The 24,345-nt window shown below is 36.8% G+C and overlaps 1 protein-coding gene across 24 annotated transcripts in view; it reads right to left on the reverse strand.

Annotated features, from left to right (window-relative positions):
* TP53BP1 (tumor protein p53 binding protein 1) overlaps positions 1–24,345 on the reverse strand; it is an 88,733-nt gene that overhangs the window by 36,558 nt on the left and 27,830 nt on the right. For 16 of the 24 annotated variants that reach the window (XR_011648418.1, XM_058294027.2, XM_058294026.2 and 13 more), the window contains 4 exons: positions 22,781–24,074; positions 16,737–16,856; positions 15,770–15,973; positions 6,489–6,546 (listed from right to left, as the gene is read on the reverse strand). Coding sequence is in view for 23 of the 24 variants with exons in the window: in XM_058294027.2 (XP_058150010.1) it covers positions 6,489–6,546; positions 15,770–15,973; positions 16,737–16,856; positions 22,781–24,074 (1,676 nt within the window). In the remaining variant the exon portion in view is untranslated. The remainder of the gene's footprint in view (positions 1–6,488; positions 6,547–15,769; positions 15,974–16,736; positions 16,857–22,780; positions 24,075–24,345) is intronic. The other 8 variants (XM_058294040.2, XM_058294034.2, XM_058294032.2 and 5 more) reach the window with 1 other exon arrangement.

The raw sequence follows: 24,345 nt of genomic DNA on the forward strand, positions 1-24,345 counted from the left end.
TTATGAGGCACATTAAAATGAAAACACAACATACCAAAACTTACAGGATGCAGCAAAGGCAGTGCTGAGAAAGAAATTTGTGGCTCTAAATGATTACATTTAAAAAAAGACAAACCTCAAATCAGAGATCTACTTCACAACTGGGGATGTAGAAAAAGATGAGCAAACTAAACCCAAAGTGAGCAGAAGGAAGGAAATAAATATGACACCTAAGATAAATAAAACAGCATAAAAAACAAAAGAGAGATTCAATAAAACTAATAGTTGGTTCTTTGAAAAGACCAATAAAATAGACACACCTTTAGCTAGACTGACGAAGCAAAAAAGAGAACACAAATAACTAAATTCAGAAATGAAACAAGGGACATTACTACTGACACCACAAAAATGAGTAAGATTATAAAAGGATACTAGAAACAACTGTATGCCAAAAAACAGAGAACCTAGATGTAACAGACAATTCCTAGAAACACATGAACTACTATACTGGTTCAAAAAGAAATTTTAGATCTCAACAAAATAGTGAAGAGACTGAATCAGTAATCAAAAACCTCCCAACAAAGAAAACCCTGGCTTCACAGGTGAATTTTACCAAACAGTCCAAAAAGAATTAATACCAATCCTGTTCAAACTCATCCAAAAAACTGAAGAGGAGAAAACACTCTCTAACTCATTCTATGATGCAAACATCACAGTAATACCAAAGCCAGAAAAAGATATCACAAGAAAAGAAAATTACAAACCAATACTTCTTATGAATATAGATGCAAAAATCCTCAACAAAACACTAGTAAATCGAATCTAACAGCACATTAAAAGAATAATATACCATGATCACAGGGGACTTATCCCAGATATAGCAAGGATGTTGAACATTAGAAAATCAATTAATGTAATACACAATATCAAAAGAAAAAAAACACACACACAATCATCTCAATTGATTAAAAAAAAGGCATGTGACAAAATCCAGCACCCCTCCTTGATAAAAAGATGTAGAAAAATAGGAATAGAAAGGAATTTCCTCAACATGATAAAGAACATAAGCTCCCTCTTTGCAGATGATATAACCATTTATATATATATATATACACACTGAAAAATCCACAACAATGCTGCTAGGGCTGATAAAACAAATTCAGCAAAGTGGCATGGTACCAGATATCAACATGCAAAATTCAGTAGTGATTCTATACTCTAGCAATGAGCAATCTAAGGAGGAAATCAAGGGGAAAAAATCCATTTTCAACAGTAACTACAAGAATCAAATATCTAGGAATAAATTTAATCAAGAATGTAAAGGACTTGTACACAGAAAACTACAAAATATTGCTAGAAGACCTAAATAAATGGAAGGACATTCAGTGTACAGTAATTAGAAGACCAAATATCATTAAGATGTCAATTCTACCCAAAATGATTTACAGATTCAACATAATCCCAATCAAAATTCTAAAAACCTACTTTGCAGAAATGGAAAAGTCAATTATCAGATTTATTTGGAAGGGTAAAGGGACCTGAATAGCCAAAAACATATTGAAAAAGAAGAACGATGTCAGAGGACTCACACTTCCTGACTTTAAAACATTATGAAGCTACCATGGTCAAAACAGCATGGTACTGGCACAAGGATAGATATAATGACCAATGGAATCAAATTGAGAGTTCAGAAATAGACCCTCACATCTATGACTAACTAACTTTTTGGCAAGATTGCCAAGTCCACTCAATTAGGAAAGAATAGTCTCTTCGACAAATGGTGCTCGGAGAACTGGACAACCATATACAAAAGAATGAAAGAGTACCCCTATGCCACACCTACATAAAAATTAACTCAAAATAGATCAAAGACCTAAATATAAGAACAAGGATTATAAAACTAGAAGAAAACGTAGTGAAGCATCTTCAGGATTTGTGTTAGGCAACGGCAATGGTTTCTTAGACTTTACACCCAAAGCATAAGTAATGAAAAGAAAAATAAGATAAATGGGACCTCCTCAAAATTAAAAACTTTGGTGTATCAACGAAAGTAAAAATACTGCCTACAAAATGGGAGAATATATTTGGAAGTTACCCATCCAATAAGAGTTTAATATCCAGAATATATAAAGAAATCCTACAACTCAACAACAAAAAGACAAACAATCCAATTTAAAAATGGGCAAAAGTCTTGAATAGATATTTCTGCAAAGAATATACAAATGGCCAAAAGCACATGAAAAGATGCTCAACATCATTAGCTATTAGGCAATGCAAATCAAAACCACAATGAGATACAATTTCACACCCACTAGGATGGCTACCATTCAACAGATGTATGGATAAATAAACTGTGGTACCTACATACGATGGAATATTATTCAGCTGTAAAAAAGAATGTTCTGATACATGAGACAACATGGATGAACCTTGAAGACATCATATTGCGTGAAATAAGCCAGACACAAAAGGACTAATATTGTATGACCTCACTAATAATGAAATCATTAGAAAAAGCAAATTCATAAAGTCAGAAAATAGAACAGAGGTTACCAGGGGCTGAGATAAGGTTAGGGAATGGGGAATTACTGCTTAATTGGTACAGAGTTTCTATTTGGGATGATGGAAAAAATTTTGGTAATGGAAGGTGGTGATGGTAGCACACATTGTGAATGTAATTAACACCACTGGAATTACCTATTTGAATGTGGTTAAAAGGGAAATTTTAGGTTATATAAATGTTGTTAGAATTAAAATTTTTAAAAAAAAGGACAGTAAATACAAAAAGTAAACCCTAATGTAAGCTACACACTATAGTTAAGACTACACTTTTAATAATATTTTTTTATCAATTTTTTAACTAAGTTACCACATTGATGCAAAGTGTTAATAACAGAGTGGAGGGGTAGGTATATGGGAATTCTGTATTTTCTGAATGATTTTACTATAAACCTATAACTTCTCTAACAAAAAAAATTTTGAAAAAAATATTCTTTGTATTCGAACACCATAAAAGCTTACTTTATCTTCATGTTTTTAAGACGACTAAGTACTTGACAAGCTTTTACCACTGTTGATTTTTTAATATGGTTATGATAGCTAATTTTCTAAAACCCAATACATAAATGCAGTATAATCTTTTAAAATAACTTCTCTTTTACACAAGTGGTTACATTATTATGACTACGTAAATGTTGTTCATTAATGAACCGCACAGAATCATACATCTTTCTTTTCTTGAAAAAACAACTTGTCTTTATGGAAACAACCCAGATGTCCATCAACTGATGAATGAATAAATAAATTGTGGTGTAAAACCCAAAAAAACAGAGGGCATCTACAATGGGAAGCAAGACAGTTTCATCCATCTACACCACATGATCTAAGACCCCTCTCAATCAGAAACAGGGGTATCACCATCCCAAAACTCAAGATCGAGGAATGAACAGCATCAGGGGGGAAAGCAACTATGGATTTAAGTAAACTTACAATTATTCTAGCAATGGAAGAACTTGTATCATTGAAATAAAGGCAGTGGTCAACAGAGGTTCTGAGGGGAGGGAGAGGGAAAACAGGTGTAACATGGGGTATTTTAGGGACACTGAAATTGTCCCACACAACAATGCAATAATGGATACAGGCCAATATACATTTTGTCAAAACCTATAAAATTGTGTGGTACGAAGTGTAAACTATAATGTAAACTACAGTCCATGGCTAGTAGCAATGCTTCAGTACATGTTAACAAATGTACCCCACTAATGAGAGATGTTGTTAATTACTGTGGTAAGTAGGGGGGGGAGTATATGGTAATCCCCTGTATCTTTTAAAGTAATTTTTATGTAATCTAAAACTTCTTTAAAAATAAAAAACTGCCTTTCCTCAGCTGCTGCTAAGGTGATCAGTTCTTCCAAGGAAGTTAATTAAGGCTGCATTGGGGTGAGGCCCTCACTTCATCCAGCAAGTAGCACCAAGTCAGGCACTTGCCTGGCCTCCATCTCCGGACTTGCCTGCATTTCTTCAGCCCTTATAGTCCACAATGATGAAGTCACGGTCAAGGAGGATAAGATCAATGCCCTCATTAAAGCAGCTGGTATAAATGATAAACCTTTCTGGCCTGCCTCGTTTGCAAAGGCCCCGGCCGTAAACACTGAGAGCCTCATCTGCAATGTAGGGGCTGGAAGACCTGCACTAGCAGCAGGTGCTGAACCAGCAGAAAGTCCTACCCCCACCGCTGCCTACAAAATGGGAGAACATACTGCTGCCCCAGCTAAGGAGAAGAAAGTGGAAGCAAAGAAAGAAGAATCTGAAGAACAGGATGATGACATAGCCTTTGGTCTTTCTGAGTAGAAGCCTCTTTTGTAAAATGTTCAATAAAGAGCTGAACTCTTAAAAAAATTAACTCAAAAATTATAGTGTATATACATGATGGAATATTATGTAGCTGGAAGAAGAAATTGTGAAGCATATGACAACATGGATGAACCTGGGGGACATTCTGTTAAGTGAAGCAAGCCAGACACAAAAGGACAAATACTGTATGACTGTACTATTATGAACTAAACATATTGTATATACTCATGGATTTCATAATTAGAACATAGGTCACCAGAAAAGAGAGTAAGAGTAGATAATGGAAAGCTAAGGGTTAATCTGTATAAAACTAGTAAATAGGTTGGTTGTAAATCTTTGGAAATGAACAGAGATGGTGAAAGCACATCTTAGTGTTTGAAAATAGCAGAGCTATTATATGGGTATGACAGTGGTGGAAAGGGAATGTCTAAGGACATGTACGTTACTAGAAGGAAAGCAACATGGGACTGTACAACATAATGAAACCTTATATAAGTTATGAATATGCAAAATATTGCATATATATGACTGTTTTACAAAATATAAATACAAATAAACTAGAGAAAAGGAAACAGAATAGCAGCTATATATGCCAAGGGAAGCACAGAGACACTGAGAGGTGATGAGTTTGGTTTTTGTGCTGCTGTCTGTTTTGTTTTTATTATTATTGGAATAATGAAAATGCTCTAATAATGACTGAAGTGATGAATGTACAACTATGTGATTATACCAAACACCAATGACTGTACACTTTGGATGGAGTTATGCTTTATTAATAGGTATCGATAAAATTGATTTGTTTAAAAAAAAAACTTGCCTTTCTTGTAGTTAATAAATATCATTATTGGTATAAAAAACTTCCTTATGATGAAATCATATTAAAGTGAATAGAAATTTTTTTTAAAACCTAGATTCGTATATAAAAATGTGCTTCACAACAATTCCAATGAATTTCATCTCATTCCACGATATATCATTCTGAGCCTCTGCCTCAAGTCTTTTCCTTAGTTTCCTTCCCTCTCTTCATTGCTCCCTAAGGTTTTGGGAAGTTCTAGCAGCATATTCTGTTCCTTCTTAATAAGCATAACGTAGACTAATGACAAGTTTTGTCAGGCATACAATTCTGTCCAAACCAAAGATATCAAATACAAACTCCACTTTTAATGAGGAAGACTACATATCATTAAAGGGTCTCCAACTCAGTAAGGACCCTAAATATACTTATCTTTCAGAATATGCAAGAGTCCATATATATATATGAAGCTAATCTTTTTTAACACGTAACTAAGAATTGACCAAAGGATTTAGACAAGTCAGAAACTCATGACTGAGCTCAAACATCATTCACAGACATCTTTTATTTGACCCACCGAGCGGGAAGTTTTATTTTTAAAAAATCCAGATTTCTCTTTCAGATTTAAAGAATTGGCAACTGCATTCTCACATGGCAACAACTGGGCCAGTTCAATAGAGGGCACCCCCTTTTAAATGAAACATACATTCAGTTGGCCATAGTCCTAAACACTCTGGGCTATCTTGCATCTAAGCCTGCTTTACTTATTTACAAATCCTCACCTCATCAACTGCTGCTAGTATTTTCATGCTGGATGACACATGCTAAATCAAATGAAACAATTCTACTCTTACAGCCACTAGATGGCAAAGCTTAACCATCCAAGCCTCAGGATGGGGTCATACTCATCCACAAAGCATTACAACATTCATGACAAAGCAAAAATAACAACTCAACACAGTAGTTAATCTGGCAGGCAGAATAGAAAATGCCGAGACTGTGGCTGAGTATGGGATCTCAGACGGAACAAGAACCACAGCAATCTTGTTAAACCTTCTATTTCCTTACTTGTTAAACCTCACATATAGCAACAACAATATGTCTCATTAACAGATAAAGAAAAAAGGAAACACGAACAAAAGAGGGGGGAAAAAATGACCTTTATATACCTTAGGTCTAAGTATATCAAAAGTTGGATTGCTCTTAAAGTATTAATAAGAAAGCCTAAGATCAATTCAACATATTGCTAAATCCTTTATGCTGGTATTTCATTTCAAGTTTTTCCTCTATTGATAAATCATCTTCCCCTCATTACCAGTGGCTTTGTATTAAACTCCTCTAAATAGCAACCAGCTCTGGTTACCTGGCAACAGCCTCAGCAACAGCAGTGGATCCATTTTTTCTTTCACCAGTTGCAGGCTCTGAAAGACAACAAAAGCAGGTAGAGAAAGGAAAGAGACAATTCAGTTAGTGTTATACCTAAAAACCTTTGCCCTGCTCTACTAATATCTGCCCCTGTCTAACAAAACAAAAGAAGAAGGAGTGAAAATAAAAAGATTTCTTACAACTTAATGGTACAAATTTTTCTCACGTCACCAATCAATATTCTTCCAAAACTCTCATAGAAGTTTCGCCAGAAATACAATATAATGGATTACCAAGCAGTAACATTTAAAAATGAAAATTAAACTTCTCCTAAACCACAATTCATTTCATAGGAAGTAAAATTATATAGGAAAATGTTTTAGGTTGATGCATACATTTTAAATAGTATGCAATTTTAAGAGTACCCACAAACACAAGGTACCCAAGTTCATCCCAACAGTGCTTTGGGAAAGATATTTAAAAATAAAAGACATTTTCAAAAAACAAACTACAGCAAACAATAAAAAATAACAAAAAGAGTCCATATTCTCATAGCAATGTCACTAATGTCAAGGCATTAAAATTTGTTCACTTACAATTATTCTATTTTTATATTCAATTATTCTACAATTTATTCTAGCCTTAGAGAAAATAACTTAAAATTTTTTAAAGATTTCTAAAATATTCATTACCCAACATAATCTAAATAGTCCATCAAAGAGGCAGCTGTTTGTTTAAAGCCCTGACTTTGAAACAGAAACCTGGTCCATTCCGAGTAGTCCAACCTGCAAGTAAAGTACTTAAAATAGTTCTGCATCTCAGATTCCTCATTAATAAATTAGTACAAATGAGGATCAATCTATAGGTTAGTTGTGAAGATGAAATGGTAAAAATAAAACTGTGGGTACAGTACCTGATACTGTACTCCAAATATTAGGAGAGGTAGTAGTATTTACTGTTGTGATCATCCTTAACATTTAGCTCCATTTAAGGTCTTCCCAACTGTATTTCAGATTTCAAAATTGACTAAGATTCAAGGCTATCACCTGCTATCCCTTTTGATAAACTCTTACTTTATTCCACAAAAAATGATGATAAGGATGGAAACATGTAATACTACTGCTGAGGTTCTAAGATTCAAATCAATAAGCACTGAGAAGCAGAAGATCATTGTACATTAGAACCAGACTGCCTGGATTTGAATAAAAGCTATTCCACTTACTAGCTGTGTGACTCTGGATAAGGTGCCAAACCTTCCTATGCCTCAGTTTCCTCATCTGTAAAATAAGGATAATAAAAGTGTCTACTTCATAGGTTTGTTAGGACATTTAATGAGCTGTATATGTATATGTAAAGTGCCTGACATAGAGTAAGAGCTCAAAAAAATTAACTAAAATCACTTTTTTTTTAATTAAGAAAGGATATGTGAAAGACACTGTGCAAGATGCCATGACAAGGGTGACAAGATCTAAATTTCTGTTGTTCTCAAATCTAAAACAAGTGACAAGAGAAGATATGCCCACATCTTTACACCTCTAATAACTACTCTACGTATGGAAACAAAAACGCCCTAGACCCAGTCTTGTGATTTTTATGGTAGCCATGAATTTCTTAGGAATGTCATAAAAACCATGATTGCCACAAAATTTAAAGTTAAAATGGATAACAGAGCACTTCAAAACTTCAACGCATTCTGAAAATGGCAAGTTTAGTTCTCAAATCTATATCATATAAATTATCATTATCAAATTTGGAGGATGCAAATAGTCTAGTATAGGTTAGAAAGGTGTTGAGGCAAGAGAGACACCAAGGGCAAGATCTGGATGGGTCCTCTATTTTGATATATCCAGTCTCTACAATTTGATTAAAATTGGCCCAAGTACATAATATAATCAGATTTTAGTAACACCAACAAGGTCAAGGGCTTCTTCCACTAAGCAGCTCCCAAAAACTAAAGATACATCTTGTAGTTGAAACACCGGCTTTTGAAATTGGGCATCAAATAAGAAAAATGACATGGATATCAAGTATCATGTCCTAATCTTACAAATAGAAATCACCCCCTTCTCACAGATAGGCCACCACTGCTCTAACTACAAAGATTAAGCTCTTTGACTCTTCTCTTGTCATCCCTCTGAAGTCTCAGCTTCCAAAAGTGACACTCAAGTCTTTATCCACTTTAACGTAATGGCTAGAACTGTCATATCTCAAATATGTAGTAAGGAGTTCTCCCAAAATGGGTTATATAAATCTTTTTTTTCTTACCACAAAGCAATAACAAACATTTTTTAAATAGGTGAAATTCAAATATGCATAATCATCTAATAAACTTTATATACCTCTTCTTGGTAGTCAATATGGAGAGGGGAAAACTTATGAACTGGTTTCTCTGCTAATAAGGTCAAAGGCACTATTATCAAGGTTGAGGGTCAAAATATTCCATCCAGACTGCCAATGACACCAGAAAATTAATCATTTAAGATACATATATAGATGTGTGTGTATATATATATATATATATATATATATACACACACACACACACACACACACACACACACATATATACTTACAATCAACACACTAAATGTCAAAATAGAAAGATTTTGTTAACTAAGGGAGGTATATCTGTTAACATGAAATATTATACAGCTGCCAAAAATGACATTAAGAATTTTTAATGGTATGGGGAAAATATTTATCAGTGTAAAATATAAGGTTAAAAAATGAACATGTAAGAAGTGGATGTGGCTTAAGCAGTTGGGCGCCTGCCTCCCACATGGCATGTCCCATGTTCGGTTCCCAGTGCCTCCTAAAGATGCCACAATGAGGATACGCTGCAACTAGCAGATGCCACAACAGACACCACAACCAGCAGACTCTGCAGCCAGCACATGCCACAACCAGCAGACACCACAACTGCCACAAGAAGCAGACACCACAACCAGCAGAAGCTGCAGCCAGCAGATGCTGCAACCAGCAGAAGCCATAATCTCCATATTAGCATATGCCACAACAAGCAAACATAGCAACCAGCAGACACCACAATGACCAGGTGACATAGCCAGCAGACAATGCAGTCAGTGGGAAGCAGATGTGGCTCAGAAGATTGGGCACTTGCCTCCCATGTGGGAGGTCCTGGGTTCAGTTCTTGGTGCCTCCTAGAGAAGACGAGCAGACACAGCGAGCAGACAACAAGCAGAGAGACAAGGGAGCCATCGGGGGGGGGGGGGGTGTGTTTAAAAATAAATAAATAAATAGTAGAGTCATGACTACCAATGCCATAATAAACATTAAAATATATATATATATATATATATATATATGTAATACAACTCCAAATTTTTTAAATTTAAATGCATACAAACAGAAAGTATTAGCGTAAAATACAACAAAGTCTTCATCTGGGTTGTAAAATTATGAGTGATAATCTTTTATTCCTTTTTTAATCCTCCAAAACAGATATTACATGTGTATTTATGTAGTTTTTAATTTTTTTAATTTCTTATGGATGTATTTAAAATAGGTAGCATATACACATGAAATAAAATTCAAAAGTATAAAATGAACAAAATTTTCCATCCCACAGGAGTCTCACAGCCAACTAGTTCCAGGTCTGTTACCAGTTTCTTTTGTATCTTTCCAGATGTTCTATACATTGTATTACTTTAAAAATACATGTGTGTGTGTATATATATATATACACACACACACATGTATATGGGCAAACCTCGGAGATACGGCTTGCTCAGTTACAGAACTACCACAATAAGGCAAACATCTCAAAGTGAGTCATACTAATTTTCTGGTTTCCCAATGCCTATAAAAGTTATGTTTACAGTATACTATAGTCTATTAAGTATGCAATAGCATTGTGTCTAAATTAACAATGTATATACATTAATTAAAAAATACTTTACTGGAGAACAGATATGGCTCATAGTGGTTGGGCACCTGCTCCCCACATGGGAGGTTCCAGGCTTGGTCCCTGGTGCCTCCTAAAACAAACAAAAAAACAAACAAGCAAATGAAAAAACCAACTCAGGAGAGCTGATGTGGCTCAGTGGTTGAGCCCCGGCATCCCACATATGAGGTCCAGAGTCCTGGCCCCAGTACCCTGCCCCCCAAAAAAAATACTTTATTGCTAAAAAATGCTAACCATCATCTGAGCCTTCAATGAGACATAACCTTTTTACTAGTGGAGGGTCTTGCCTCAATGTTGATGGCTGCTAACTGATCAGGGTGGTGGTTGCTGAAGATTGGGGTGCCTGTGGCAATTTCTTAAAATTAGACAAGAAACCTTGCTGCATCAATTAACTCTTCCTTTCACAGAAGATTTCTCTGTAGCATGTGATACTCTTTGGAGAGCACTTTACCCACTGTAGAACTTCTTTCAAAATTGGAGTCAATCCTCTCAAATCCAGCCACTGCTTTATCAACTAAATTTATGTGATATTCTAAAACTTTTGTTGCCATTTCAACAATATTCACAGTATCTTCACCAGTAGATTTCACCTCAAGAAAACACTTTCTTTGCTCATCCATAAGAAGCAACTCTTCATCCGTTCAAGTTTTATCATGAGGTTACAGCAATTCAGTCACATCTTCTGGCTCCATTCCTAATTCTAGTTCTCGCTATTTCTACCACATCTGCCGTTACTTCCTCCACTGAAATCTTGAACCCCTCACATTCATCCATGAGGGTTGGAAATCAATGTCTTCCAAACTCCTGTTAATCTTGATATTTTGACCTCTATCCAGGAATCACCAGTGTTCTTAATGACATTTAGAATGGTGAATCATTTCCAGAAGGTTTTCAATTGACTTTGCCCAGATCCATCAGAGCAATCACTATCTAGGGCAGCTAAAGTCTTATGAAGAATATTTCTTAAACAATAAGACTTGAAAATGAAAATGACTCCTTGATCCATGGGCTGCAGAATGGATATTGTGTTAGCAGGAATGAAAACAACATTCATCTCATGATACACCATCAGAGCTCTTGGGTCCCAAGGTACACTGTCAATGAGCAGTCATGTTTTAAAGAGTCTTTTGGGAAGCAGACGTGGCTCAGCTGATAGAGCATCCACCTACCATATGGGAGGGTCCAGAGTTCGATCCCCAGACCCTCCTGACCCATGTGGTGAACTGGCCCACATGCAGACCTGCTGTGTATACAAGGAGTGTCGTGCCACACAGGGGCAGGGGGTGCCCCATGCGCAAGGAGTGCACCCTGCAAGGAAAGCCGCCCTGTATGAAAAAAGCGCAGCCCACCCAGAAGTGGTACCGCACACACAAGAGCTGACGCAGCAAGATGATGTAACAAAAAAGAGACGCAGTTTCCCAGTGCCACCAAGGATGCAAGCGGGCATAGAAGAACACACAGCAAGTTGACACAGAGAGCAGACAAGGGGTGGGGGGGAAGGGGAGAGAAATAAATAAAAAATAAATCTTTGGGAAAAAAAAAAGAATACTTTTTTTTTTAAGTATCTTTTTATCTGAGTAAGTAGGTCTCAAAAGTGGGCTTATATACTTAGTAAACTACATTGTAAATGGATGTGCTGTCACCCAGGCTTTGTTGTTCCATTTATAGAGCACAGACCGAATAGTTTAGCATAATTCTTAAGGGCTTAGGATTTTCAGAATGGTAAATCAGCACCAGCTTCAACTTAAAAGTCACCAGCTGCATTAGCCCCTAACAAGAAAGAGTCTGTCCACTGAAGCTTTGGAGCCAGGCACTGACTTCTCTCTTAACTGTGAAAGTCTTAGATAGCATCTTCTTCCAAATGAGGCTGATCTGTCTACATTGAAAGTCAGTTGTTTAGTGTAGCGACCGCCTTCATCAATGATCTTAGAACTTCTGGATAACTTGCTGCAGCTTCTACATCAGCATTTGCTGCTTCACCTTGCACTTTTATGTTATAAAGATGACTTCTTTCCTCATGAACCAACCTCTGCTAGCTTCAAACTTTTCTTCTGCAGTTTCCTCACCTCTCTCAGCCTTCACAGAATTGGAGAGAGTTAGGGTTTTGCTCTGGATTAGGCTTTGGCTTAAGGGAAGGTTGTGGCTGGTTTGATCTTCTATCCAGTCCACTCAAACTTTCTCCACATCAGCAATAAGGCTGTTATACCTTCTTATGATTCACATGCTCATGAGAGTAGTGCTTTTAATTTCCTTCAAGAACTTTTCCTTTGCATTCAAACTTGGCTAACTGGTGCAAGAGGTCTAGCTTTTGGCCTATCTCAGCTTTCGACCTGCCTTCCTCATAAATCTTAATCATTTCTCCCTTTTGATTTAAAGTGGGAGATGTATTTCTCTTTCTTTCATTTGAGTACTTTTTACTTAGGTTATTCAATGGCCTATTTCAATATTAGTATGTCTCAGAGAATAGGAAGGCCGGAGGAGAGGGAGAGAGATGGGGGAAGAGCCAATAGCTAGAGCAGTCAAAACACACACAACATATATCAATTAAGTTTGCCATCTTAAATGGGCACAGTTCATGATGCCCCAAACAATTAAAATGTAACATCAAAGACCACTAATCAGGGAAGCTGACTTGGCCCAATGGATAGGGCATCCGTCTACCACATGGGAGGTCCGCGGTTCAAACCCCGGGCCTCCTTGACCCATGTGGAGCTGGCCCATGCGCAGTGCTGATGCGCGCAAGGAGTGCCGTGCCACACAGGGGTGTCCCCCGCATAGGGGAGCCCCACACGCAAGGAGTGTGCCCCGTAAGGAGAGCCGCCCAGTGCAAAAGAAAGTGCAGCCTGCCCAAGAATGGCGCCTCACACACGGAAAGCTGACACAACGAGATGATGCAACAAAAAGAAACAGAGATTCCTGGTGCCGCTGATAAGGATAGAAGCGGTCACAGAAGAACACACATCAAATGGACACAGAGAGCAGACAACTGGGCGGGGGGAAGGGGAGAGAAATAAATAAAATAAATAAAGTGTATAGTTCAGTAATTTAAAAAATAAAATAAAATAAATAAACCTTAAAAAAAAGAAAGACCACTAATCACAGATCACCATAACAGATACAATGATAATGAAAAAGTTTGAAATATTCCAAGAATTACCAAAATGTGACACAGAGACACAAGTGAACACATGCAGTTGGGAAAAGGGCACAGACAGATTTGCTTGATGGAGGTTGTCACAAACCTTCAACTTATAAGAAATGCAGTATCTGCAAAGTGCAATAAAGTGAAGCACAGTAAAACAAGATATGCCTGTATATACACATTTGTATCCCTCTGCCATACAAGAGCAACCAAGCTTTTACCTTAATCTTGTGTTTATTCCCAAACATTCAAACTCTTTTCCTTCCATCAGCTCCTTTCCTGTCCTACTTTCTTCTTTAGCAAGCCCTAGAACCCATGGGGAGACCTATTCTCTCACCAGCACCCCTGAATCCTTTGCACTTGCACTCCTATCCTTTCACGACTCCTGCCAGACAAGTGTCAGTGGATCAGTGTTATAGCTTGATTCCAATCACTTCAAGGCTGCTGAAAATCATGCATTCATGTAGACAGAGGTGTCTCTCAAAATTCAAGAACCTCATTTTCAACTAGCCCTTAGTATCAAATAATCATCCCTTTTCTTGGCCCTGGTCAGTTCCCTCTCCCATTTTGTCATGTAAATCTTCTACTCTGCAAATCCCCTAACTCAACTTCTCCCCGTACTCTCAGCAGAAGCTTTGCCTTTTATGTCATTGTTAAAACTGAGGCTATTAAATGCATACCCCTTACCTTTCCACACTTTCTAAACTATAAATTTATCTACCCATGTTAACCCTCAATCATTCTTTGGTCTCAGAATGAGAAGTCCCTCTTATTCAAGTATACCCACATTATCTGTGATCTTTGAAAAATTTCCCTCCCCATCTCCTCCAGGGCCTTGATCTGTCAACTGTTTCTCCTATTCACTCATCTTTAATCTCTCTCTTTTGAATCCTTCTGTCAGTCTATAAAATTGCTCAGGCCTCTCCTGCTAAAACAGTAACAAAACCTCCTTAACTCCGCATTTATTCCCCTCTAACCTGCCATGTTTTTCTCTTCCTTTCTCCCCTAAACTTCTCAAAAGTTAAGAGTACATTTGCTGCCTCCTCTTCTCCCCATCACTAGCTCCCACTACACTGAACTGTCTCTTGCTAGAGTCATCAAATAGATCTGAATTGCCAAATCCAATGTAGATTTTTAGACATATCGCTAGACCACACTCTTGTATCTGACATTTTCTTATCAATTTCCTCCCCACAGACTTCCATAACTTCATATTCTCCTTGTTTTCCTCTCCTCTGACTGTTCCTTGGCAATCTCTTTTATGAGACTTCTTCCTCTCTTAATCCCCTTAAACAGCATTTACAAACTACCTAGTGTAAAAATTATAAACTTTGGAGTCAGAGTCTGATTCAAATTCCAACTCTACCTCTTATCAATGATTGTGATCTTAAGTATAGAACTTAAAAATCAGTCTGTTTTCTCATCAATAAAATGGAAATAAGGATACCTACATTTTGGAGCACTACTATGAAAATGAAATAAGATAGTTTCTGTAAAGGAGTCATTCTTCCTCCTCTCCCTTAACTCCCTTATCAACAGGCCCCAGGGTTCTATCTATTCTATTATTCACCTCTTAAAAGTTTCCCCCCATCTCCATCCTCACTACCAATGACCTCAATTCCTGGTTAAAGACTGTGCAGCAGCTTGCCAGGCATTATAGGAAATGGTAGGGAAAGGAGTTATCATGCACAAAGGCACAGTTTTGAAACACTCAGCTGATTCTTTTAACAAAGCAAATCTGACCATATTGCTCCTGTCTAAAATTCTTCAGTTCCTCAGCATGATGTAGAAGGCCCTTCAGAATCTGGTTCCTACTTTGTAGCCACTCCCTTATAACTTCTCTGTATTCTAGCCTTCCCAAGTAACTTCCCGTTAATGTGGGAATTAGTCAACATAAATCTAAAATGTGAATCCATAATCCTAAATTTTCTACCCTCTTCTGAGCTGTTGCTGAACTTGGAAACCAACTGTTTTATATAGACACAGATTTAACACAGAGATACAAGCAGCAACATAGAGACTATAAAATGGATCATCTTTAGTAACATGAGAGGGACTGGTAAAAAGCAAAGAATTACATCTATGAGAATAAGGCTTTACACATACATTTATAATTATGAAAGTACCAATCATTATAACTAGAAGATATATAATACATCCCAGATGATCTGAAGCTACAAATTACCCAAGATTAACATAAAACAAAACTTACTTTCCAGGCTAAACTGTAAAGACTCTTCACTTGTCTCGGTTTCAGGACTGACCAGTTTCATTCTTAGACACAATTTATCATCCACTTCTGGGGCAGCCCCAGAATCCCCTTTAACATTCCTAAGTACAGGATCATTGGTCTCCATCATACTTTCAGACATGACATCACTTGCTGCTACAGTACTTTCTGGATAGTTGCTAATACCTGAAAGAAGGGAGTCAGGAGGAAGAGAGAAAGAACACTAAACTACAAACATGAAGAATAGCAATTAAAGGTCATCATTTTGCCTGTTTGGCTCCACAGCTCTGCAGGATCAAAGGGGGCTCCTAGGATAGATCCTGTCACAAGTATCAACAACTACACACTAATTTGACACCTGGTCTTAAGAGGAGGTCTTAACAGGATTCAGTTCCACTTCTGCATCAGGACAAGGGATGCTGCATGAGCCCTCAGCCAACCCACATCTGCCAGCATCAGGCATAGGTAGCAGGAGACTCCAGGCGGCATGACTGTTACCTCCCAGCACTGACTAGAGAAAACAAATAGGTTAATGCAGAAGACTACTGGCTGGTTCAGTGAAAGAGGATCTAAGTCTTCTTGCCCTGTCAAGCAGCAGACTGACTGATTAGTCAGGGTACCAAATAAATATATGTCTTAACCTACCTGTTGTCCCTTTCTTATAAAAGTTCTACGTCACTCAGATTTTAGCTCCTTGCAAGTAATATGGTAAGATTCTAAGAAATACTTTCCTTTCCTTCCCTCCATACCCTTTCTTTCTTTCCTTTCATCATGTCTCAACATCTAGTGGGAATAAAGTTCTAGAGTCAGACACCACAGCCTTATTCTTCCTGAGACCAATCAATTTCATCAAACAGGTCCAGCTCCTCAGATTTAAAAATACCATTTCCATAAAGAATGATATCTCAGTATTTCTGGCTTAAGTATCATTACTTTTTCAATCACTCACCAATAGGAGTACTGTGCCTCTTGGGCTCCAACTTAAGGTGCCCAATCAGAGGTGGGGTTGCACCAGTCAATGGTGGGATAATATCGCCATCTTTAGGCAAAGTGAAATGAAATGGTGTTTCTGGAAAAAAAAAAAAAAAATGAAAAAGAAAGCATAAACCAATACTTAAGTTTATAAAAGAAGCAAAACTAAAGAGAACCACAAGCAATATTTTCAGTTATTCTACTTCTTGGCTCTCAAGTTCTCTCTATTCCCAACTACTCCCCTCACCATGACTACCAACTAATTCCCTACTACTCCTCTCTCTACTCTCTTTATAGCCCTAAACAAGAGAATTGACTCAAAGCAGACTACCAGAGGATAGGCATATAGAGGAAGCCCAAAGTTTGGTGGAACATGGGGCCAAGGGGAACATCTAAGATCTAAGGCTATACTTGGAGATATTCAGTGATACGAATTTGAAGTCAAGACAATGTAATTTTATGTACTACTAACTCAAGGAGTTCATTTGTAAACCTTCATACTCTGTAGGATCTCCAGAAAAAAGTCTGATGTTAATATACTTTTAATTTACAAACTATTCAAGAGCAGGTACCAAGGTATCTCCTGGGCCAAAGGACCTCAGAGTATTTATTGGTGCTAACATAGAAATCGAAGGGTTTCATGGTTCAGCAGCAATAACCGGCTTTCCCTCAAGACCAGAGAGGTAATGCTCACATCTAAAACTCTAGAGAATGGTAAATGACAAGTATATAAACATCCCCAGCATACAGATTTTGGTTAGCCATCATTAAATTTTTACAAACATAAAACATTTCTTAAGGCATTAACTTCACTTACACCCAGTTTCAAATCTTTGCTAATGAGAATTAGCAAACTGCCAAAATCACATTTCCTAACTTCCTACTTGCCTGTCTCTTAATACAATAATTGTGGTTTGGAAAAAAATAAGACATGCACCAGACTTCTCCTCTTAAACCTTAAATATGAAAATGTGTACTTACTTTCTTAAAATGGCTCAAAATAACTATAACCTGGCATACTCAGTCACTGCTCCTTGTGAAAACACTTTGCTTTTTTCATTTTGTTTTTTACTCTACTTCTATCCTTTATTATCTTTAATAAACACCCTTCTTAGTAAAGAAGAATTTAAAAGAGTTGTAGAGCACTAAAAACTAAAACAAGATAACCACAAAGCCCGTACATTCCAAAGATACATTTTATAGAATGTTCATTCCTGGATCAATCAAGAATGAAAGACCACATGCATTTCTCTCTAGACAAGAAGCATCCCCCATATCATGATTGATCATCCAGACTTTAAAAAATCTTTGTAAAATCTTTAAGCAAATCCTTTTATGTGACATCCCATAATACGCAAATGTAACATGCATGCAGTAATTTCAGGAAATTATTTCCCTGTAGCAGGATTTCCTTAGTACAGTACTAGATGAAACTTCCGAGAAGCTGTTTTAACACCATTTATCTAAATGCACCACTAATGAATAATTAAGTCTTTTCTAGGTTCTAGGGGCATGCTAAAGAACAGGCAGCATTGTCACTATTTTTAATGCCTCATGCCTGGATTATTCTAACAGTTTATCAACCATTTTCTCTGCCTGAGGTCTCCCCCTTTGTCCCATCCTTAATTCTTTCTGCACATTACACCCAAACAAGCCCACATTGCTTCGAACATGCTAGCCCCTGGTTAAAAGATTTAAAGATAAATTCCTAACTCTTTGGTCAGCATTCAATAAACTAGCACCAGCCCACATTTCTAGTCTTGCCTTTAATGATTCATGTTCAAAAAGTCTCTATCACTGTCCTCCAAATATTTGCCCATTTCTCCCACTGACACCACATTAACCTAGTCAAAATTACTGCCAAATCCTGCAAAATATATATTTACTAGCTTATTTTATCCTTTTAAATTTTCTGGAATTTTCTACATATCCAGTTCTTTCTCTAACATTTAATACTCCTACATTATTTAAATTATCAAGTCCCTTCTTGCTCTTCCAGATTGTCATGACTATCCTGTCATATACCGGCATACCAATCTATCAGGGATATGAATGAAGAACAAAAGGAAACATAATACCAATCTGAGTGGGAGTTTGTCCTTATTACTGAGAATTTTAGAGAATTCATTAGTCCAAAGCACTATTTAAAACCCTTAATATCAGTTCAAACTTTCAGTTATAGTTTCAAGCCCATTATTTCTTCTTTTGTTCTCAAAAGAAGAACAGTCCACTTCTTAAAATTGATTAAAACTCACTTAATGTAAAAATATAAGAATTTCTATATATTGGGTGATACCATGCATAAACAGTCCATACTAAGAGTCTGTCTCCAATAGTAAGGGCCTAGTAGGATGAATAGCTTACTCCATGAAGTAAGCTTCCAAAGATTAGAGCTAGCATCCAATACATTTATCTAGGTTACCTGATCATTATTAACCTACTCTAGACTACATTTGTGGGTTTAATTAAAGGCTTATTGAACTGGTTATGGTTCTTTACATCATCAACCCACCAGAAATTTATTCTGTTGAATATGGTAGGGCTCACAAGTACCATTTTTCTAAATTCACTTTTTCACAAGTGTCAAGAGGTACCCTTCACAGACAGATATATGAAAATGTCTCCAAACTATTAATATCAGTAGTAACAACTTATCTATAAATGGAGATCAGTGAAATGATTCATTCTCCTCTCCTCTCTCCTCTCCTCTTTGCTATATTGTCTGAATGTTTTATATAATTAAGCATGTTACGAAAAACACAGCAAAACAATGAACAACAGTAAAAAAGAGTATCCTTGTAACTGTAGCACGCAGAAACCTAATGAACAAACCTGAGGCTCACCCAATGCACACCTTTCATTCTGTCTTTACAGACTGAAGAACCATTAACTTTTTAGATTACTCTCATTTAAATTACTCTCAAGTTTAGCAACAAAAACTATTTTAAATATAGAACTTTTTTCTGTTCTGCTTGCAATGCTTTTCTGAATGATCTACTTTACTTTAGACTAATTTTCTAATAGTCTGTAGCAGTTTGGCATTACTTATGAATTCCAAAAATGGATACTGGATTATGTTTGTTAATTAGTCTGTCCCACTGGGCATATCAGATTAATTGGATCCAGAGGTTTCACTTTTACTTGATTAAATAATGATTAAGGCTTTGATTGGGCCATGTCAGTAGCACACTAAGAAAACTATACAGCAGAGAAGAGAAATTGGTTGGAGTTTTGAGCTGGAGCCCAGGAAGTAAACACACAGGAGAAGAACACAGAAGATTAGAGACAGCTCCTTAGACACAGCAGAAGCCCTGGGGAGAGAGACAGAGCCACTTGCTTGAGTGTATTCAACTGGCCTTGTGGAGCAAGCCCGGAGAGAAATGGAGAGAAATGGAGCCCTAGGAAGAGAGGAACCCAAGAAGCCTGAACTCTCGGCAGAAATCGGCAGCCATCTTGCCCCAACACATGGCAACAGACTTTGATGAGGAAGTAACTTATGCTTAATGGCCTGGTAACTGTAAGCTTCTATTCCAAACAAATAACCCCTTATAAAAGCCAACAGATTTCTGGTATTTTGTATCAGCACTCCATTGGCTGACTAATAAATATTTTAAAAACTATCATACTCAATTACCTCCAGCTAAAACTATTTTAATTTCTTTAACTTTTCATAAATGCAATTTTTTCAACCATTAGCTTTACTGCTTTTAGTTGCAAAAACTAAAAATTTTGAAGTAAGCAGAAAACCAGAAGCATTTTCAATAACCACATAAATATTAGACTTAAGTTTAATTATGGTGGTATCAATGACAAAAAAGAGTTCACTGCTAATTAATACATAGTCTAAAACTATTATTCTCCCTTAATGACCTCCAGCTAAAACTATTTTAATTTCTTTAACTTCTCATAAACACTATTTTTTCAACCATTAGCTTCACTGCTTTTAATTACATTTCAAAAAAATTTTTGAAGAAAATCAGAAGCATTTTCAATAACCACATAAATATTAGACTAAGTTGAACTATGGTGGTACCTGTGACAAAAAGAGTCTGCTCTGTCAGTTAATAATGTAAACACTTCATGGAGCACAGTTAAACAACATAATAAAGTTAATACCCCAGTATTTTTAGAGGCATTTTTGCATACAATTGTTATGATAATTAAAAAGTACTCTCAAGTACTATAATAAAAACCATCTATTAACACCTAATACTTTTTCTTAGCTAGTTCAGTAATAGTATTTAAATGTAATGGAGGGAAGCAGATTTGGCTCAACTGATAGAGCATGCACCTACCACATGGGAGGTCCAGGGTTCAAACCCAGGGCCTCCTGACCCGTGTGGCGAGCTGGCCTACATACAGTGCTGATGCGCGCAAGGAGTGCTGTGCCATGCAGGGGTGTCCCATGCATAGGGGAACCCCATGCACCAGGAATGACCCATAAGGAGAGCCACTCCACACGAAAAAAGCACAGCCTGCACAGAAGTGGCACTGCACACATAGAGAGCTGACACAGCAAGATGATGCAACAAAAGAGATGCAGACTCACAGTGCCGCTGACAAGAATGCAGGCAGACACAGAAGAACATACAGCAAATGGACACAGAGAGCAGACAATGGGGTAGGGGTGGGAAGGAAGAGAAATAAATAAATAAATAAATAAATATAAATGTAATGGAATATCAAAAATATTCCAAAATACAGAATTTTAGGTTATTTTGGATAGTTCTCATCAGAATCAAAGAAACTATAGGATACAGTTCTACTGGGAGGAAAAAAGCATAGGGTGGGAATCAGGAGCCCTAGGTTCTAGTCACCTCAATCATTAACTAGCCACATGACTTCAGTAGGAAAAGACTGAGACAGAATCCAATAATTCCTCACCTCTTTTCTAGCTGTAAAATTCTTTGTTCTGAAAAGAAAAAAATTCCTGAACATAAAAACCTAATGAATAGGGACAATTTTGAGAGTAAAAATAAGTACTATTAATAATCACATCCAAACAATGGGTATAAACTGAGACTGTTCCATACAAACCAGGAAGTACAATCACCCATACTAACACTAGATATAAAGGTGCCCAAGTAGTTTCCTCATTTCCATAGATTGTTTTCTGAAGTTTGTATCTGCTGTTTATTTTTTTGTTTAAGGGTTTTGGGTTTTTTTTTGTTTTTTTTTAATTTTTTTTATTGACTTTGTAATAATATTACATTAAAAATATATATATATGTGAGGTCCCATTCAACCCCACCCCCCACCCCCCCTCTCCCTCCCCCAACAACACTCGTTCCCATCATCATGACACATCCATTGGATTTGGTAAGTACATCTTTGGGCACCTCTGCACCTCATAGACAATGGTCCACATCATGGCCCATAATGTTTTGTTTTTAAAGTATACTAACTCTGGTTATTTTAAAAGTTTGGATCTTTTCAGCTAATGTCATAATACTCTACAAGTATCATAAAAAGTAATCTATATTCTCCTGCTGAGCTTCATAAAATGGATAAAGAACACAAACTAATATCGTTTCCAATTTAAGGTTTAAGATATACATATGTTAAACCCAATTTTTGAATTTACTTAATGCCCATAAAGAGAAACAATAACAGCTTACTCATCAACAGAGTCCTGAATGTGATACTACAATATAATCAAAAAAGATTCTTGTACTTCAAGACAACTACCAAAATTTTAAGACATAGCATAAGATTGTGATTGAACTAGAAAAAAGTCACATTGGTATAATTTCTAAATATTTATAAATTTATGTTGATTACTCCTGGATTATAAAGCAGAAGCTGTCAACTTCAAATGATCTCAGATCTCACCAAAAAAAAAAAAAAACACAACTATAAATAGAAAAACACAACTCAAAATTTAAAATTTCCCAATTATTACTGACTGTTCATAAACATAATTTAATATTTAGGTCTGACATAAGCATGCAGTTCTCTTCTACCTCCCATTCTAAATTATAATTTGGTTGGAGGTACAGAACAATTCACAATCACACTTACCACTAGAGCTTTCACAGAAGCTTTGTGAGGCACGGGCAGAGACCTTCTCCGGGTGCTGGTTCTCTACCCCTGAGCCCACCTGCTTTGTAGCAGCCACTTTTGAGTTTTCTATTAACGAGTTATCTCTTTTTTCTTGAAGTTGGAGTTGCTGCATCTCCTGTTCTGGTCTTAGATGTTTAGAGTCTTCTTCTATGGGTTCCTTTTCTGTAGTAATTGATTTCAGATCTTCTTCATATTCTGTATTCTTTTCTTCCTGGAAATCTGGTCTATTCTCAACACATGGTTCAATTTCTGGAGCAACATCCTCCCAAGACTGGGAATCTGAGCATTTCTCTACTCCCTCCAAAGGTTCAGAAGAAACATCAACCCTGGGAGATGGCTCCTTTACATCTACAATGACAACACTCGAGTCTTCTGAAGTAGCTTCTTCCCAAGCTTCTTGATCTTTGTGTTCTAATTCTTGGTCAAGTACTGGTAATTTTTGAGGGGAATCAATACTAATCACACTGGTTTCAACTTCCACAGCTTCTGGACATACCTGGTTTGGGATTTCCTTTTGAAGATACAACCCTTGAGACTGAGTTTCAGTCAAAGAAAGGTGCAATGAAACCCTCTCCTTATTTTCTTCCAGAGGTTCCTCTCCTTGACTTTCACAAGGAGTCTCAGGGATTTCTTCCACCTCAGACCCTGAAGACCCCTCCTCTGGATGATGTTCTTTAATGTCCATCACTTCCTCCTGATCTAACACACTAGAGAGTGCCTCAGATCGAGTAGCTGGAGAAGGAACTGCCTGACTCCCCGAATCACAAGTGAGATCAATACAAACATCTTCTGCTATAGTCTCTTCTCTGCCTTTGCAACCAGTGGCTAAAATACTAATGTTGTCTCTGGTCTCTACGTCATCCCCCTTTGTTTTGTCATCATTTTGATCCAGTTCTGCTTGGCCATCCTGTGTCTGATTCATCAGGATATTGTCATTTTCAGTGCGAACAAGTTTAGAATTGAGGACTGGAGACATGGGTTCAGTATCCTCAATCTGTGTGTTTTCTCCGTCTTCATCAATCCTGTGAGAACTCAAGCTTTCCATCTTTGGTGACTGACTATATTCACTTGTAGAAAGCATCAACTTGCAAGAATCTCCCGTCAAAGACAACCCAAGATCCTCAGTGGAATTCTTTGGTTCAATCTCTGAGGTTTTAGAACATTCAACACTCAAAGATGAACTTTGTAAATCTTCACCTTTCTTCCCATCATTTGATTGTTCTTCCAAACTCGGAGATGGAATAAAAATGTCCTAAGGAAGAAAAAAAAGAGATAAATCATCATCTGTTCATAATCCTACTTCTTTTATCCAATCCTTGAATTTATCTGTAATTTCTAAATCAATTCTTAAAGTCAAGAATTAAAGAAATCCAAGACCATAATCTCAGAATGCAGTATCTCATAATCATAAATCTTTTCATGGATACAAGTTACTATTTAAAGGCTTTCTTGTGAAATTACTGGTAGAGAGTGAACAGATCACACAAAAACTAAAAGTATTAACTTACCCTTATAAATGCAGG

The sequence above is a fragment of the Dasypus novemcinctus genome, chromosome 3 (assembly GCF_030445035.2).
Source record: "Dasypus novemcinctus isolate mDasNov1 chromosome 3, mDasNov1.1.hap2, whole genome shotgun sequence".
NCBI lineage: Eukaryota > Metazoa > Chordata > Mammalia > Cingulata > Dasypodidae > Dasypus > Dasypus novemcinctus.